Raw genomic sequence first — 17,383 nt, forward strand, 5'->3', positions numbered from 1 at the left:
TTCAAGACTATTACAACAGCACTCCATGGAAGAACCAGCATTCGACTAGCTTTTTGGATTATAAATGTGCAAATTGACCCTATGTCAGGCACTGCTGTAGCATCCAATCGACTATTAACAGGAAACCACTGGACTGTTGTTGCTACTGACTTTGATGCCAAAGTCTCCTTCTATGGTGATTCCCTTGGCTACTCGGTTCCAACTAACCTAGTTGTCGAGACCCAGCAAGTATTCACTGAATTGAACAAACTTCTTAGTGAACACATTACAACTGCATATCCAATATTAGCCCTACACAAGACAGTGTTTGATGCAGAAGGAAAGCACGTTTGCTCACGTGAATGCTGCAATTTCCCAGTGCAAACATGTTCATCCTCTTGTAGAGTTATTGTCGTTGCTTTTGTTGCTGTTGCATCATTTTGTCCAAAAGAAATTTGGCAGTATGTACAGCTTCCATAGATTCAATGTCATCCTGTGAAATCTCTGCTTCGTATTTATCACCATCCAAGCACATATGACCAATATCTGGGATCGTCTTGGCAACCTGGCTATTAACTAAAAAGATAAATATTCAAAACGTAGTTGACATATCAATATTTGACGTCAACAAACGTCTTCTAATGCCTTTACCAGGAAGTAAAAAATGCAAGTCTGTCAGGACAGATCACCACCCTATATAGCCTCACTTTGAAGAGAAACAAATGGCTATTGATTTACTAGACTCTTACAAAACTGGTGCTCAAGTCAGAGGCAATATTTTGTATGAGAATAACAAGTCTATAGCCAACAGAAGTGCTATAGCAGGAGAGTGCCATTTGCTGAGAGAGATAAACTGAGAACCAAAAGCCTGCTTTAATTCTTACTAACCAATCAGCAGTCAAGACATCTAGAGTACACCACAGTAATGGCTGCAGTGTTAAAATTAGTACGGAACACCAAACAAAGAGTGACAGAGCCATTACTGACAAAATAGAGAACAGTCATTCAAGTCTGAATTGTTTTACCATATCTGATACTAGAAACAGTGAGTCAATGGTGATTGAGATGCCTGAAGAGACTAAGAGGAAATTAGCTTTACAGATACCTCACGAAATAGCCTACTTGTTCTCTGATTCCTACAACTACATAGTTGATCAGTACACTAAACATACACCCAAGTCATTCCTTGGAGCAGAAACCCAAAGCTTTAGTTTGCAAGCATGGATAAATGCAGAAGACCAAAACCAAAGCAGTCCAGTGGATTGACGACTTGTGGATTGATGAGTGGGTAACACAAGGCACTCAAATTTCTGGACAAAGAATTGTTTTTAAAACTGTTCGCCACTGCCAACATCAGCAAAAGAAGCTGACAAAAACACAGTTGTCAAAACAATGCCCACCTTCAGATCTAAAGCGGGCTCTCATTCAGAAAAGTATAAGAAACAAAAAGACTTCTTGCCCTAGTACCTCATAGTCAAACTATATCCAAAGTTCAGCTCAACAGTTGCCACTCATCCAAACTATCTTTGCATGATTAACCTTAAGTACTGCTATGACCACCCAGTCAACTCTGCTCATATCCTTAGTTTTCAACCAATAGACAATGCTGTCAAGAAGCAGTTTACACGTTTATTCGAGGCAGGAAACTCAGCAGCTACAGCTAGGCATGAAATTTGCAAATCAACTGCAAATGAAGTATGACATTCTTGACATTGAAAAAATTCTTGCCGATAGATCCAAACTGTCAAGATGTTCAACGTTTGTTCCAAAAGTGGCAAGAAAGATGTATCGGTCCTGATAACGGCAAAGTAATGTTTGACCGTCTGTCATTAGAAGTAAAACAATTCAATGAAATTCATGCTAGTAATGGTGGTAAAGCATTTCTTCAACAATATAAGTTAGAGGTGGAGTACAAAACTGGGCTTCCTGATGACTCCTTTGAACCACCGGCAGCTAAAGTCACAAAAATATCTGACCACGTTTGTTCCCTTTATCCTAGCAGTAGTCACACCTTTGATGGCAAGAGCCCACAAACTGTTATGTCAAACCAGTGAATTAGTTTACTGTGACTCAACAGCCAGTTCGGACAATTTGAATACTGCAGTCTTCATTGTGAGCTGCAGTACTTCAGCTAGTGCAATACCATTGCGTGCTGTAATGACATCTAGTGAAGATGCTGAGACCCTATCATCAGCATTCACAGCACTTGTTGATGTTCTACCTGACTATGCCTTCTTCGGGAGAGGCAGAACAGTTGGACCCTTAATGATTTTAACAGATGATTCTGCCAGTGAAAGAAAAGCACTCAAGATAACCTGGCCAGAAACAGTTTTACATCTGTGTGTCTTTCATTTTCTCCAAAGCATGTGGCGTTGGCTATGGAGTGCTAGGTCTGGCATGTCAGCAAATGATAGAGTCACTTGTATGCTACTAACCGAACGCCTTTATTCGCCGTCAGAGGAAGCCCTAGACAACGTTAAAAACGAAATTGACAACACCCAGTTTGGAAACTTCAAAACAAGGATAGATAGCTATTGGACGAGAAGAAAAGAGTGGGCACTGTGTTTTGTACAAAATTCCCTACTCGAGGAAACTTCACCAACAACTATTCAGAAGCAAGTATTCGAATTACAAAGGACATCCTGTTCCAAAGAAGGAAAGGATGGAATTCAATCCTATTGTTTCAACCGATACCGAAAACACTAGACTTATACCATCAACGATGACTTTTATCCTATGCAAGCAACAGACTTGACCACTTTGTATCACTGAGATTCACTTGCTGTAATCAAGACGGGAGCTATTTCTTTTGATGATGTTATGCCTACGGATGCCCCACATGTTTATGTTGTGCAAAGTCAATCAAATGATGACATCCAATGGGTAGTCGACCTACAACTCGGAGAATGCTCCTTTCCTATAGGGTTCAGTGGTAAGCCATGCAAACATCAGCTTGCAGCCTCAGCAAAATACATGAAAAATAGTGTCAATAGCATTCCAACTGAATCTCCACAAGGACGACAATTCTTTGCAGTTCTTGCTCTAGGGAGCAGCTGCCAAAACATTAGTTTCTACAGTAGTGTGCACCAAAAAGCAGATGAAGAGCACCTATGGTCTCTCTCTGTTGATGTGCAATGGTCTAATGAAGATGTAAAGAAATTATTGGAAGGTCCACTCTCACCCTTTGATGACCCACTTCAAGACTGTGTCAGACATGATATTGATCAAGATCACATAATCACAGGTAATGGCACGTATGAAATCAACAGAGTTGAAACAGTGAGGAAGCAACTATGTCATGTAATGGACGACATTGAAAATGGACTAGGTAATAGTATCTCAAGTGAAGATGGTTTCTTGGCTGCAGTAGAAAAGTTTTGCTCAACCTACTGGAAGATTACACATGTTTGGTAGCCATATAGGGCTAACCAAACATAAGCAAAAGATATGTGTACAACCCACAGCTGTCAGTAGAAGACAGCCCATCAAGACATCAGCCTCTGTTCCAGCAAAGGTGGAGTGCACCACGCTATTTTGTAAAAAGGTGGCTTCTGCTGCTGCTGCAAGTAGATACGTAATGCCGAAACGAATTCAACGATCAAAGAAAGGACACAATCTGGCAATCAGTTTAAAGGAAAACACTAACAATGCGCTATAATACAATAACTTTATTAGTAGCTACACGTCAATCATTTTGCAGTAACAGGTCCTGTTTTGGCTTTCAGTTTTGCTTAATTCTTTGCATAGTTCAAATGAGACAACAGCAACAGTCATTTTAGTTGTACCATTTTCACAATGTTGAAGTAAATTTGCTTTCATAAGTCCAACTATTGTCTGCTTTGTCTACTATTCTACAGATGTACTAACTATCTATCAATCTGCTCATGCACTAAATAAACACTCAAGTTAAAATGCCTGCTAATGGATCAACACAAACAGCAAAAAGTTGTTTTAGTTTATTATAAAATTTATAATTTATAGTGTATGTATACGTTATGCGCACAGCACGGATATGGATAAACCGTGGATGTGTAATGGATGTCTAGTTTTGCCGGGTAATTTAAGGGCTAGGGTCAGGATGATATGGTTAGGGTCAGGGTTAGTGGTTAAAGTTAGGGTTAAAATTAGGATTAGGGTTTGGGCACACCATGGATTGTGCTGGGTAGTTAGTTCATGGGTTGTCCAAAATCCGTGCTTGGAGCACAATATACTGTATATACAACAATCTGACCACCAGTCAAGCAGTACTACATTGGAATGAACAATTGTCAGTATGTTTATGGCGTTGTAACGCAAAGATTCTTCTAAATCAATGATGTTTACATGACTTAAATTTGAACTTTAGTTGACTTTATACAAATAGATATATTAATTTTTATATTTTTGACACACGCGCATATTTGTCTTTATTACATACATAAACAGTCCCACCTCAACATCCCAACAACTCAGGTATGCTTGTCCTAACTCATCCATACATCCACTATCTCTAAATTTAAATGTCGTAACACCAATCTAGCAATGTAAGACCACAATCTGATAGACAATTGTTGTAATAAACATTTGAAAGACTATGAAAAGCATCCTGTTGCTCACTGCATCATTCTTGAAGCTATATAACGTAGAATCTTGAAACTGTAAGGTGACCATAGACCGAGAGTTTCCACAGCAAGTGGACAGAAGAAGATAACACCAGCTGCTGAAACCTCATAGTTTATAGTTGGTAGATTGCAACAACCTAGCACTGCTCCAGTACTATGATAGTATCCCTTCTCACTACATTAGAGCAGTAGCAACATTTGACATATGACAAATGTATGCAACAGGATATCTAATACTCTTTAGTCTTAGATTGACCAAGAAACAGATATTTGCATATCCTGTGTTTGTTTGTTGAGCCACATGCCTCTCTTGCTTTAGAATATCCAACCAATCAAAACTTTTGGCAATAACAATGGGTGACATCACATTAGTACACATTTGTGACAGAAAACTATGGGCATGTTTCCACTAGCACTTAATTAAACCAGTTTAACGAGCAGTTTATTCTAAATTGGTTTAAAGATTAACATGTTTCTACCTGCACCAAACCAGTTATATTCTAAACCTAAACCGCTTTCTTAAACCTAGTTTGTAGTAGGTTTAGCAAAGTGATTTAGGTTGAATTATGTCGTGACAGTAGCGCGCTTGCTTAGATGGCTTCTCGACAACGCTGTTTGATGATATTGACTATTTTGCTGGTATAGGATTACCTTGAAAGATGTAAGGGTTGTTAACTAAAGAAGATGTTGTCCTTGGTCATCGTCATGAAAATTCCTAATAGTAGATGCTGAATCATGTGACAACCAACAGTTGCTCTGACTCGGCGACAGAGCAGCCCAATACTTCAAACCAAGCCTACAACGGTGTTCCTAGACAGTTTGTCTTGTACATCCCGGATGTGCAAGTTCCTAAGAGGAAACAGTCGTTTTCTTGAACTGGTTTAGTTTATAAACGCGTTTAAGCTAAGTTAAGGTGCACTTAGTGGAAGCATGGCCTATGTTTCTATTATACAAGTATACGGAATTAAAAATCCTACATTTCCCCAAGAGAAAACGCATCATGAAACTGTTCTCCATCATCAACTAATTAATAAGAAATTAAACAAAGTGAAAATGATGTAGCTTGGATTGCATAGTACAGCAATCGGTAAATAATCTGCTCGGCTGGCTTTCTTTGGGGATTTGACAAATCAATCGCACGTCAATCATACCTCAAGTACAATTGTGTGTAACATCCCCCCTTCTTCCTCCCCAAAGTGAAAAAACCATCCACATTCAGTGCCTTACAGCTCAAAATATATTTGTACATGAAATATGACACAAAAGGGGGCAACATGCAACAAAGTACTCAGAACATGGTCTGATGGACAAATATTGACCCTCACCCACTTGAGCTATCTTTGACAATTAGCCTTGACTAATTATTCTAGAAAGCCCTCGCGTCTCTGATCAATATTTGAAGTATTGCCTCACCAACCATGTTCTAATTCTTATTAATTTTCCCAATATCAGAATTTATATAGAGTACCAATTACACCTCTGATTACACCCACACCATTTACAGTTCAAAATTGTCACTTGTCACATTACATTCCTATTGTGCCAAATCAAATTAGTTTAAAGTCAGATCAAATGCAAAAGTGTCCAATCTAATACCTAAAGCCTGGTTAACAATATCTGCTGGAGACCTGCCAGACCTAGACCCGACAGCTGTCAAGCAAAATAGAATAAACCCTATTCTGTCCGGCTACCACTGCTGTTCTGGCTGCAATCTGGCTTCAGTAGGCGTGGCAAGGTGCCATTGCCAGACTGCTGTCTTACAGATATTGCAAAATAAGCTTAAATAAGATGTTGACCATACTAAGTTTGCACGAAATCCAAGTCAAAGGACTGAATTTCATATCCATTAACCATATGGGTTAACATCTTAGGTGAACATCTTGCAAATTTGATTACTAGTTACTAAGTAACAGGAGGTAACTTTTAAATTTGAATTGACACCCTCCAGATTTAATTAATTTGGCAGACAACTAAGCTAGTTTGACAAGTTAAAAATTTGTTTTGACACATTGTGAATTTGATTTTACGTCTTGTAAATTTGAACTAATTTGGTTTAATTAACAGAATACAAATTTAATGTGACAAGTGACAATTTTGACCTGTAAATAGTACAACAATTTCCAAAATTATTAGGATGAAACGTTTACAACAGCACATAAATCAAAGTACTATAGTATGCATGCTCAGTGGGCTTTTTGTGTCAGTGCATGCTAGTAACTGTAATCTTATGTAATATCAATATTGCCAATTGAAGCACGGTTCACAGTGTACTACCCTGACGCTGGAATAGAGCGTCAGCGTCAACATCAAAGGATGCCGCCTGCGTCAAGGCGGTATCTTTGATGTTGACGCTCAGCTGAGCGTCAGCGTCAATACTGTGAAACGGGCTTTACTGTTTGAACAATACTATTAATTAAAAGAATTTCAAATTATGTAACACGACAGAAACTCAAACGAATTGAAACCGTTACGTTTTACTTTGTCGCAAAGAAGTCCACATGTGTGTGTGTGTGTGTGTGTGTGTGTGTGTGTGTGTGTGTGTGTGTGTGTGTGTGTGGATTCTAGCAGCTGCTGCAAATAATTCCCAAACTGGGTCCCTTCAGATTATTGTTCTTCCTCAATGCGCGAACTCATATTCAACAATTAAACGACACGGGCCGAAAACAAAAGAACTATGAGTGGCGCCGTATTCGCTGCAAACACATGCACGTGCTTATTAAATCAAGCACGTGAATATCCGGGATATGTATCCGGGACCAAAAAACGTACTGTCTCGCGTAGCCAGACCGTTTCTAAATGGAAGTCTAGGTTTAGTCGTAAGTTGTATCCAAGCCTAAGAATTGTTGATATTCAATAACTGGTGTATGGCCTAATGCAGATAGCCGTGGTAGGCCTAGGAACACGTACAAGCGCCGCCACAAATGTTCAGCATGATACACTAAGTAACACGTAAACTAAACGTGACACCGAATCTAGATGGTCTACAACTCGTCTTCAATAGAAAAGCTTCACTGCATGTAGACAGAGTCTGCAATATATGCTGAATATGCATGTTCTTGACATGCACAGTACGTGACCCATAAATGGAAATTTCTCAAGGCAAAGTAACAGAGACAAGATATATCATGCAGTACACGTTCGAAGTCCAAGGAATTTCATGGACCTGTTTCACACTTGAAGATGCACATGCAGCTAGGTCACTCTTCCAAAACACCGCGAATAATGGGGCTTCCATTCTCAAAATGCTTGGAAACAGCTTGATCACCATTTCTCTCGTCTTCTGCATCACTATTACAGACAATACAACGTCATTTTGTATGTGTACACATGACATTCCTATTGTAAAGTCTTGCAACAGTATTCTGCTTCCAACTGTGCTAACACTATAGTACAGCAGCATTACTGAAAGTTCACTCATTTTTATGTTACTTCAAAACTGATTACTTATACATTAATTGCTGCTGTTGTTCTTGATAAAATTACTTTATATGCATGGCCAAATGTTGTGATATATCTTTCTGCAACTATTATATACTTACGTTTTCTGTTTGTCAAGATTCTTTTTTTGTTCCTTCGTTGATGCTCTCACTTCTCCTGTGTCACCCTTTTGCCCTGGAATAGTTGACTTTCTTGCACTGTTTGGAATACTCGCAACATTCAACAGCATTGCCAATTTTGTTTGCTGAACTTGGTAGTGAAATGCCTCCTGTAGATTGATAAAAATAACACAAAAAAATCTAAGCACCATTTTTATGAGTACCTGACGAGGCATCAAATCTATGTTGCTGGCATTTGCTGTTTCCTGGTAATAACGAATATTGCCAGCCATCACATCATCATCAGGATGAAATAGACGATGGGTACCAGCACACTGAGATGCATTCTTAAAATCTCCCACTTTAATTCAAAAACACAACATATCACTATAATACTCTAGATATTGGCAATACTAAATATTAGCACTAAAACTGTGTAATTAATAGATAATCAATTACACAAAAGACAAATCTAGAGAAATCTAGGCACAGATGTGTGTGTGTGTGTGTGTGTGTGTGTGTGTGTGTGTGTGTGTGTGCACGTGTGCGTGCGTGTGTGTATGCTATAGACTAAATATCCATCCATTTGACATGCAAACAAAACACACCAAAGATTCATACTCATCAATTGTTTCCATAAAATATTATCTATGCATGCACACAAAAGTACAAACACAAAACCATCAAGATTCAACTTACTCTTGTAGTATGCAAACTGAAGGTAGTGGTAATGAGAGCTAAGATACCTATGCTCAACAAGACCTGGCTTCACTTCAAAGAATGTCAATGTTTCCTCACATCGTGTACAACACAAAACCTGTGCACTAACATAACGAGCCACTACGGTCAATGCATCATCTCCCAATTCATTATCCAGATCATCATCAAAATTGACCGTAAAATTACCAATACATTTCAGTTGGCATTTCTGAAGAGCAAGGTAGTACTTTGCCAATGCTCCCTCCATCGCCTCAATAACAGTTGAGTAATCTTCCTTGCCATATGCAATCCGGCCCTGCCTGTATAGTTTCTGATGCTCCATGTGATGTTCTCTGGGACTATACTGTGGAGGGTTCTCACGTCTCAAGCTTGCATAATAATGCATGTTATTTATTCCTAACTCATTGCCAACATTGAAATCGTAGAATGTCTCAGCTGCATGTCGAGCATCATCTACTTCGCCCAAATGGTAGTAGCACATTTGAAGATAATTGTAAACAGTTTTGTCTTCAAACACAGCAGCAGTGGCTCCTTGGTAAGTTTTCTTCTTGCCATACAGCATGGCTTTACACTGTGACACACACTCGTGTTTCTTGAAAAAATAATGAAATCGATTCAGCAACAACATTTCACTAGAATCGACAGATTCCTCAGTCATGATGTCTGCTTCCAATGATTCTTCGCAATCACTTAGACATGACAGCAGTTTATCTTGTTCATCATTATATGCAGAAATAGCGGATTCAAGATATTCAATACAGTCTTGCCATCTTTCATCTGTATAGGCTTCTGTGCCCATGTACAGCAGCTGATCTGACGTCACCGTTGGAGACAGTGTAACATTATTCTTAAACGCCAAAAACATTTCAATAGCAATCTTGTAGATATTGTTTGTACTAGTGTAGAATATACAGTGACAAACTTGAAGTAAATGCTTTCCAATACAATACAGTATATCGAATTCCCAATTTCACACAGACACAATACATGTGCAATATTACATCACAATGCAAACAATGTTTGGCATAATTTAGTTTAGTGTTCTGCATCTCACGACACTGTGTGAAAACATCACTAAGATGTAACATATACCTATGCATGACATCAATAATGTAATATGCTAACTGGAAAAATTTACCATTTCCTGCAATCTGACCTCGCATGAGCATGTACAAACAAAAGACAGGAACTGGTTTTGCTAAAACGAATGATAAGCAACGAGTTGTAAATTTTAGCAAACGATTTCCTTCCACACCCTCCCCACTTTATCTCATACAGAAAACAGCTGCAAACCACATGCAACACATGTTGTAAGAACAGGAAATGATGTGTATAGTGCAAGAAATACAAATGAGTTAATTAATTAACTAACTTATGGGTAGTAGAGTGTGATCTGTAAGCATGTGATCAGTAAGCAGTTAGATAAACTTAATTATAGCTGACTTTGTGATGATCTCATGCCAATATACACTTAACAAAGACTTGGAAACTATGGAAGACTCCAGGAATGATGACTCTACGATGTCATATTACATTTGTGTCTTCCAACAAAGATGCATTCTTCATTCAATTCAAAAACGTTAATCATTATTAATTAAGCTCTAAAACTGATTGACCCATCAGTACAATGGTTCCAGTTCCATGATTGCAACTGTTTGGTAGTCTATACTAAACAAACCAGTGCTCAAGACACAAATTCAGTATATAACCCACAGCAGTTCCACAAACAGACAGTCACAGTCAAACATACGTGGTAGCAACTTTCTGTGGTGTCATAAAGCACATAAATAACCTGTAATGGCTTGTTATTCAATTAATAACTATGTACTATATCATCAACAACTTGGCAAATGGATCACAGTTTATAGCAGAAGATTGACCCTCAGCTGGAAGTCTTAGGATTTTCATGCGATTTGTTCAACTAGTAAATTTAATCCAGTCATTATGTAAAGCTCTGCAACTGATAAACTTATTAATAAAACAAGTAACCATATATATTCTCAGTCATCATGTAACTTGGTAAACAAAACAATACCTAATTTTCATATATTAAAATCCAGTGATATTGTATAATACAAGAAGAATCAACTATATGTTGTCTGCGGGATCAGTAGGGTTTTGACTAATGTATTATTGCACTACACTGTTGACAATACTAATTACACATAGGTAACATAATACTAACTTACCACATGCCACATCCTCTTTCCAAGCTCTTGAAAACAAATCTAACTCAAACTTGTGTAACTCTAACACTCAACACTCTATAGTCAACTGTAAACTATAAGTCTAGTTTCTGTAGTGGTTTCACAACTCGACCACTTCTTGTTGTTAGTCCTGGTTGGATTGATGGTGGATGTTGCAATGGACTTTCTGTTGGTGTTGGTTCTTCTGTGTTCTTCTTATTGGTATTCTGTTCTTCTGGTACTGGTTCTCTTTGTTGATGATGATCTTTTACTATGTGTCATCTTTTTCTACAGAATTCTCCTGATGGTGTTGCTACTGTATACAATCTCGGTTTTGTAAACTGTTGTAGAATTGACCCTCTCTCTGCTCTATCAGGAAGCCAAACTTTTTCTGTTTGAGATAATGATGGTAATTCTTTGGCTCAATGGTGTTTGTCAAATCTCTCCTTTGTCTTTTCCCTTTGAACTTGTTCTTTTACTTGTACTTCTCTGTACAAGACACGTTTAGGTAAAAGAGTAGCTGGTGTAGTTGGAATTAGACTTCTCAGTTGTCTACCCATTAGGAGTTCCGCCAGAGAGTATCCATTTGATAGTGGGGCTGAATGATAAGACAACAATCCCTGGTAAGGATCTTTACTCTTTGTTAGAAGTTTCTTCACAGTCTGTACCATTCGCTTGGCTTCTCCATTCGATTGAGGGTATCATGGACTGCTCATTGTAAACAAAAATTCATAGTCTTTGCAAACTGTTCAAATATCTCTGAGGCGTACTGAAGACCATTATCTGATCTGACCTCCTCTGGTATGCTGTGTCGAGCAAACATGACTTTCATCTTGTCTATCACCTCTTTGGATGATGTGCTTGACAAGGAAACAACTTGAGGATATCTTTAGTAGTAATCTACGACTACTAGTAGAAAAGACTTCCCCTTCCACTCGAACAGATCAGTGCCCAATGTTTGCCACGGTCGACTAGGAAAACAGTTGGCAACAAAGGTTTGCCTGGTATTGGACGTTGTTTGCTGCATATTTTATTATTGAACATCGTTCAATCTTATCCTGTAATTGTGACGTAATTCCTGGCCACCAAACTGCTGATCGTGCTCTCTCTCTACATTTGGTAATGCCAAGGTGTCCCAAATGAAGCTTATGCAAAATCTCTGCTTGTATTGAGATAGGGATAACCAGTCAGCTACCACGTAGTAATAGGCCATCTTCTACAGACAATTCTGATGAAACTGCCCAAAATTTCTTGATATCTCCTTTGAGCTTGTGTTTAGGCAGCCATCCGTTCCTACAGAGTTGCTTCAGCTGGTAGCACGTTTCGTCTGCATCTTGTTGTTCTCTTAGTTTGGTCAAAGTATTTGTTTGCACTGGTAGAGAATCAAGTATTTGATCGACATACTTGTTAGATGCTGTTGCTAAATCCTGGCTTTGCAAATGTGCTCAATTTTCACAGATTGGACTCCTTGATAAGGTATCTGGAGCATGAAGGTTATGACTCGGTACATGAGAGATAGTAAATTGATCCTGCATCAGTCATAATCTGAGTCGTTGAACTCGTAAAGGTAGTTCTTCCAAACACCTGCTTGTACTCAACAATGATACTAACGGCTTATGATCCATTTCCACGTGAAATAACATTCCCAGTAAATAGTTACAAAATCGATCACATGCCCATGTGATAGAGAGTGCCTCCTTCTCTATCTGTGCATACCTAGCTTCTGCACTGGTAAGTGACCTTGATGCGTATGCAATTGGTTTCCATTCTCCATTGTTTTGCTTCTGTCGAATAACGACTCCTAGACCATATGCTGATGCATCTGATGACACAGCTGTTAGTCTGGTTGGAGAATATAAAGCTAAAACCTGTGGTTGAAACAGATCTTCTCTAATTGTTTCAAAAGCACGTTGTTGACTGTTTCCCCACAGCCACTCCAACTTAGAGGTAATCAAGGCTCTCAATGGCTCTGTTTTCTCAGCTAATCTTGGAAGAAACTTTCCCAATTGGTTTACCATGCCTAGAAATCTCCTGACTTCTGTTGGAGTCGACGGCTCTGGCATCTCCCTAATTGCATTAATTTGTCAGGATCACTTCTAATCCCTGAAGGATCAACAACATGACCTCGGAATTTCACTGTGTTAGTTGAAAATATGCACTTCTCTTTGTTAAGTGTAAGACGAGCTTGTTGTATCCTCTCTATGACTTTCTGAAGACGTTGATCATGTTCTGCTTGTGCTTTTCCAAAGACAAGAATATCATCCATCAAGCACAGAGTTCCTTGTAAACTACTGAGTGTCTCTGACATTCTTTTCTGGAATAACTCTGGTGCCGAAGTAATACCAAATGGCAATCTATTGTAGCAAAATCTACCGAATGGCGTTATAAACGTCGTGAGTAAAGCCGATTCCTTTGACAGCGGTACCTGCCACAAACCACTATTCGCATCAAGCTTGCTGAAAACACTAGCTCCTTGCAACTAAGCTAGAGTGTGTTCCACTGAAGGTAATAGTAATCTTTCTCGTTTCACACTCTCGTTAAGTTTAGACAGATCAACACAAATTCTCACACGACCCTTTGACTTAGGAACTATAACCATTCCTGAACACTAGTCAATGGATTGGTCCACTTTCGAAATCACTCCCTCGACTTGCATTTTAAGCAGTTCATCCTCCACTTTCTTCATCAAGAAGATAGGTATTCGTCTGGGGGTTGACAAAGCAAATGGCTGTGCATCTGATTTCAGACAGATAGTGTACTCTTCACTCATCTTTCCAAGGCCTTTAAACAAATTGAGAAATTCAGCTTGCACATCAGCCACCTCACTCAGATTATTTTCAGCTTTGTGTACTGGCTCACACTGTTTGATTACTTGTAGAGCTTCTATGGCTGGTCTGCCAAGTAAACATCTTGTCATTCCTCTCACCACAAATATTTCTTGCTGTGTGGTCAACACTTTGACTTGGAGGTTGACAACAAACTTCCCAAGCACATCTAATGCATGTCCTCCTGGACTACGTAGTGAATGTCTGGTAGCAGTTTGCAGTTTAGCGTTACTGAAGGTTGTTTTGTACACTCTCTCTGGTATCACCGTAACGTCTGCACCAGTGTCAATCTTGAACTTTAACTCTCTCCCATTCACTTTCACATTGGTCAGCCTAGCCTAGTCCCCAGACTCACGTGAGCCTGGCAGTGTCTGGTTCCCGTATGACAATTTCAGCCTCATGGCAGTGTCCGGTTCCCATATGACACAATCAGCCTCATGGCAGTGTCTGGTTCCCATATGACATTTCAGCCTCACGGGAGGCTGAAAGTGTCATACGGGAACCGGACACTGCCAGGCTCACGTAAGTTTGGGGACGAGGCTAGGTCATCCAAGCACCTGTTACAGTTCCAATTGATTGAACTCCCAAGCATAGATAACCTCAATAATCAACACTACTATAAGAAACAATCTCTATCTTTTGTTTGGTTTTACACATACGCGTGCATAAAGTCCTACTCGTTAACACTTATGACATTTCGCCATTGTTGCCCATGGGCACACAGCTCTACCATGCGCACACAGCTCTACCATGCGACGGTTTCTGTCCGCATCTGGAACAGTTGTCTCCTGTCTGTTTGGTAGCAGAGATGAAAAATTTGCCTTTCCCGCCTTCGTGTGTAGTAGCCTTCAGGAACTTCTGAAATAAGTTCCGTTTGGAATGTTTAGAAGAGGCATTCCATCGCGTGAGTATTGTCTCCACGCCAGTTGTATCAAGTGTTATGGGCAGTTCCATGGAGAGATGTCTTCCAACAGTTTGTTGCATCTTCAACGACTCGCTTTGTCGAGCTCTTGTGATGGCTTTATCGAGGGTGAGGTCTACGTCCTTTTGGAGCGTCTCTGATAGCTTTGCATCGTGTAGTCCCACAACCATTCGGTCTCTGATTAGCTCCTCACGTAATGCCCCGAATTCACAGTGCTCTGACAAGGCAGTTACAAAACTCTCTACTGACTCGTCGTCCCCTTGACGGCGGTAGTTGAACTTTGTACGTTCAAAAATTACATTCCTTCTCTTCATGAAGTGAGAATCAAACTTGTGCTTGACAGAGTGGTACGCCTTGTATTCGTCTTCCATCAACGTGAAAGGAGCTAAGATATCCTCTGCTATCGAGGCCATCGAATATACTAATGCGGCTATCTGCGTAGATTTATCCTTTTCTGAAAGACCAGAAGCCAATCGAAATTGTTCAAAACGCTTGATCCAGACGTGCCAACTATCCGGTTGAGAGAAATCAAACTGCTCTGGCGGCGCTATCTAGCTAAACCGTTGCCATAATCCCACTATTCTGACACCATGTTGTCTGCGGGCTCAGTAATTACACATACATGTAGGTAACATAATACTAACTTACCACATGCCACACCATGGGCGCGTTTCCACTAGCGTCTAAACCGGTTTAACAAGTGGTTTAAGCTAAACTTAAGGATTGACCTGTTTCCACCTATGCTAACCAGTTATATTCTAAACCTAAACCGATTTCCTAAACCCATTTTGTAGTAGGTTTATTGAAGTGGTTTAGGTTTAACTGTCACATGACAAGCAGCTGCAGTGCGCTTGTTTTTGTAAAGGCTTCTGACAATGCCATTTTGATGATATTGACTATTTTGCTGGGATAAGATTGCCATAAAGATGTAAGGGTCGTTAATTAACTAAAGGAAAGAAATCAGCAGCTATGGAGAGAGAGAAGACCGTGTCCTTGGTCATCATCATGCAAATTCCTACTATAGCAGATGCTGGATATGAATAAAATCAGTGACAACCAACAGTTGCTCTGACTCTGCGACAGAGCAGCCCAATAATACTTCAAAATATGGCGTTCCTAGGTAATTTGTTTTTCATATCCCGGATGTTCAAGTTCCTTGTGAAAACATGCAGTCACTTTCTTGAACGTAAACACATTTAAGCTAGTGGAAACACGGTCTATATTTAGGTTTCTAAAGTCTAACCTGAACTCATGCTTTCCTAACAAGCACTAGACATTACAATAGTCATGACCTATCTGCAAACTCACTCGTTTGATGCTCAATAGATCAACATAGAAAACCAATGTAGCATTAGGAGGAATCGTGTCTCCAACTCCGCCTTCTCCATATGCCATCTCTGGAGGAATAGTGATCTTCCGCCTTTCACCAATACAAATACCTACCAGGCCCTTGTCCATGCCTTCAATTACCTCTCTCCTTCCTAATGTGAACTTGTAGGGTTGATTGTAGTTAAAGCTAATAGCCAAAATGCCAGTAAGATAAGTAACGAGCAACATTGTTGTCACACACACACACACACACACACACACACACACACACACACACACACACACACACACACACACACACACACACACACACACATCAATAGTGCCTGTACAAGCTACAACAATAACTGCTGAACAATTATCATTTACTTTTAAAGAAACATTCAGTAGACAACATTCATTATAATTATTATAAGTAAAGTGGTTAACGGTTTAGTAAACAAATGGAACGCATGAACGATGCAAGTCATCAAGCAGTTAGCACCCCTATGACTTGTGCATAATTTAAAATAGATTTATAGGTGTAGTATTTATGGGATCAACGGTAACAACAACAACAAAAGACTGTGCATAATCATTGCTACTGTTACCTATCATTTCGAGTGTTCATCATACCTGCAGTCAAACTCTGAGCCATCCACGAAGCGCCCTACATAGTGATATTCAAGGAAGTCTCCCTCTTGAGACTTATGCTCGCACAGCTCTGGTGTATAAAGCACGTCAATCGCTAGCTCGCTGGCTAAGCAGCATGTGCAGCCAAGAAGAAGAGAGACATAAAGAGTCAACATCTTCTCCTTTGTTATCCAATTACAGACTATTGTAGAAAGCGCTGAGGAATTCCCGGATGTGGTAGTATGTGTAGGCTAATGCTACGTATCATTCAAGTTTACAAAATTTTAGAAGCAAAAGAAAGTCAAAAGTTATAGTCATCTATTGAAAAGTTTGCTGTGGAGTTGAGTACTTCTCGTTTGTTTGCATCAGACACGAGATAGTGCACGTGACACCTACGTTAAAACATGCTGTCACGTGCGTTGTGTTAAGTCAACACGTGACTGAAAGATTGCACGAGTCACGTGGTGGATACGACACATCTACAAACACATCTAAAATCTGCACGAAGAAACAAATAACAATAGGTGTCATTAGAAAAACATAAATTAACACTACATCTAAATGTGAAAGCAAAGTGGATCGTGTTTCGCTTAACCAGATATGTAAAGAACTCATTTTACTCCACCAATTAGCTAAGACTTTCATCATTTAGCAAAACTATTAGACCTTACAT

General features: G+C 39.5%; 1 protein-coding gene across 1 annotated transcript; it reads right to left on the reverse strand.

Moving 5' to 3' along the window:
- Positions 1 to 7,552: 7,552 nt before the first annotated feature.
- Positions 7,553 to 16,926, reverse strand: LOC134196666 (cartilage-associated protein-like). The gene is made up of 6 exons (XM_062665876.1): positions 16,714 to 16,926; positions 16,078 to 16,285; positions 8,816 to 9,683; positions 8,341 to 8,477; positions 8,120 to 8,286; positions 7,553 to 7,868 (listed from the first exon to the last, which is right to left on the reverse strand). The coding sequence occupies exons 1-6, from the start codon at positions 16,884 to 16,886 to the stop codon at positions 7,778 to 7,780; spliced, it is 1,644 nt and encodes a 547-aa protein (XP_062521860.1). The 5' UTR covers positions 16,887 to 16,926; the 3' UTR covers positions 7,553 to 7,777.
- Between the last annotated feature and the right edge of the window lie 457 nt (positions 16,927 to 17,383).

Source organism: Corticium candelabrum, chromosome 21 (assembly GCF_963422355.1).
Source record: "Corticium candelabrum chromosome 21, ooCorCand1.1, whole genome shotgun sequence".
Classification (NCBI taxonomy): domain Eukaryota; kingdom Metazoa; phylum Porifera; class Homoscleromorpha; order Homosclerophorida; family Plakinidae; genus Corticium; species Corticium candelabrum.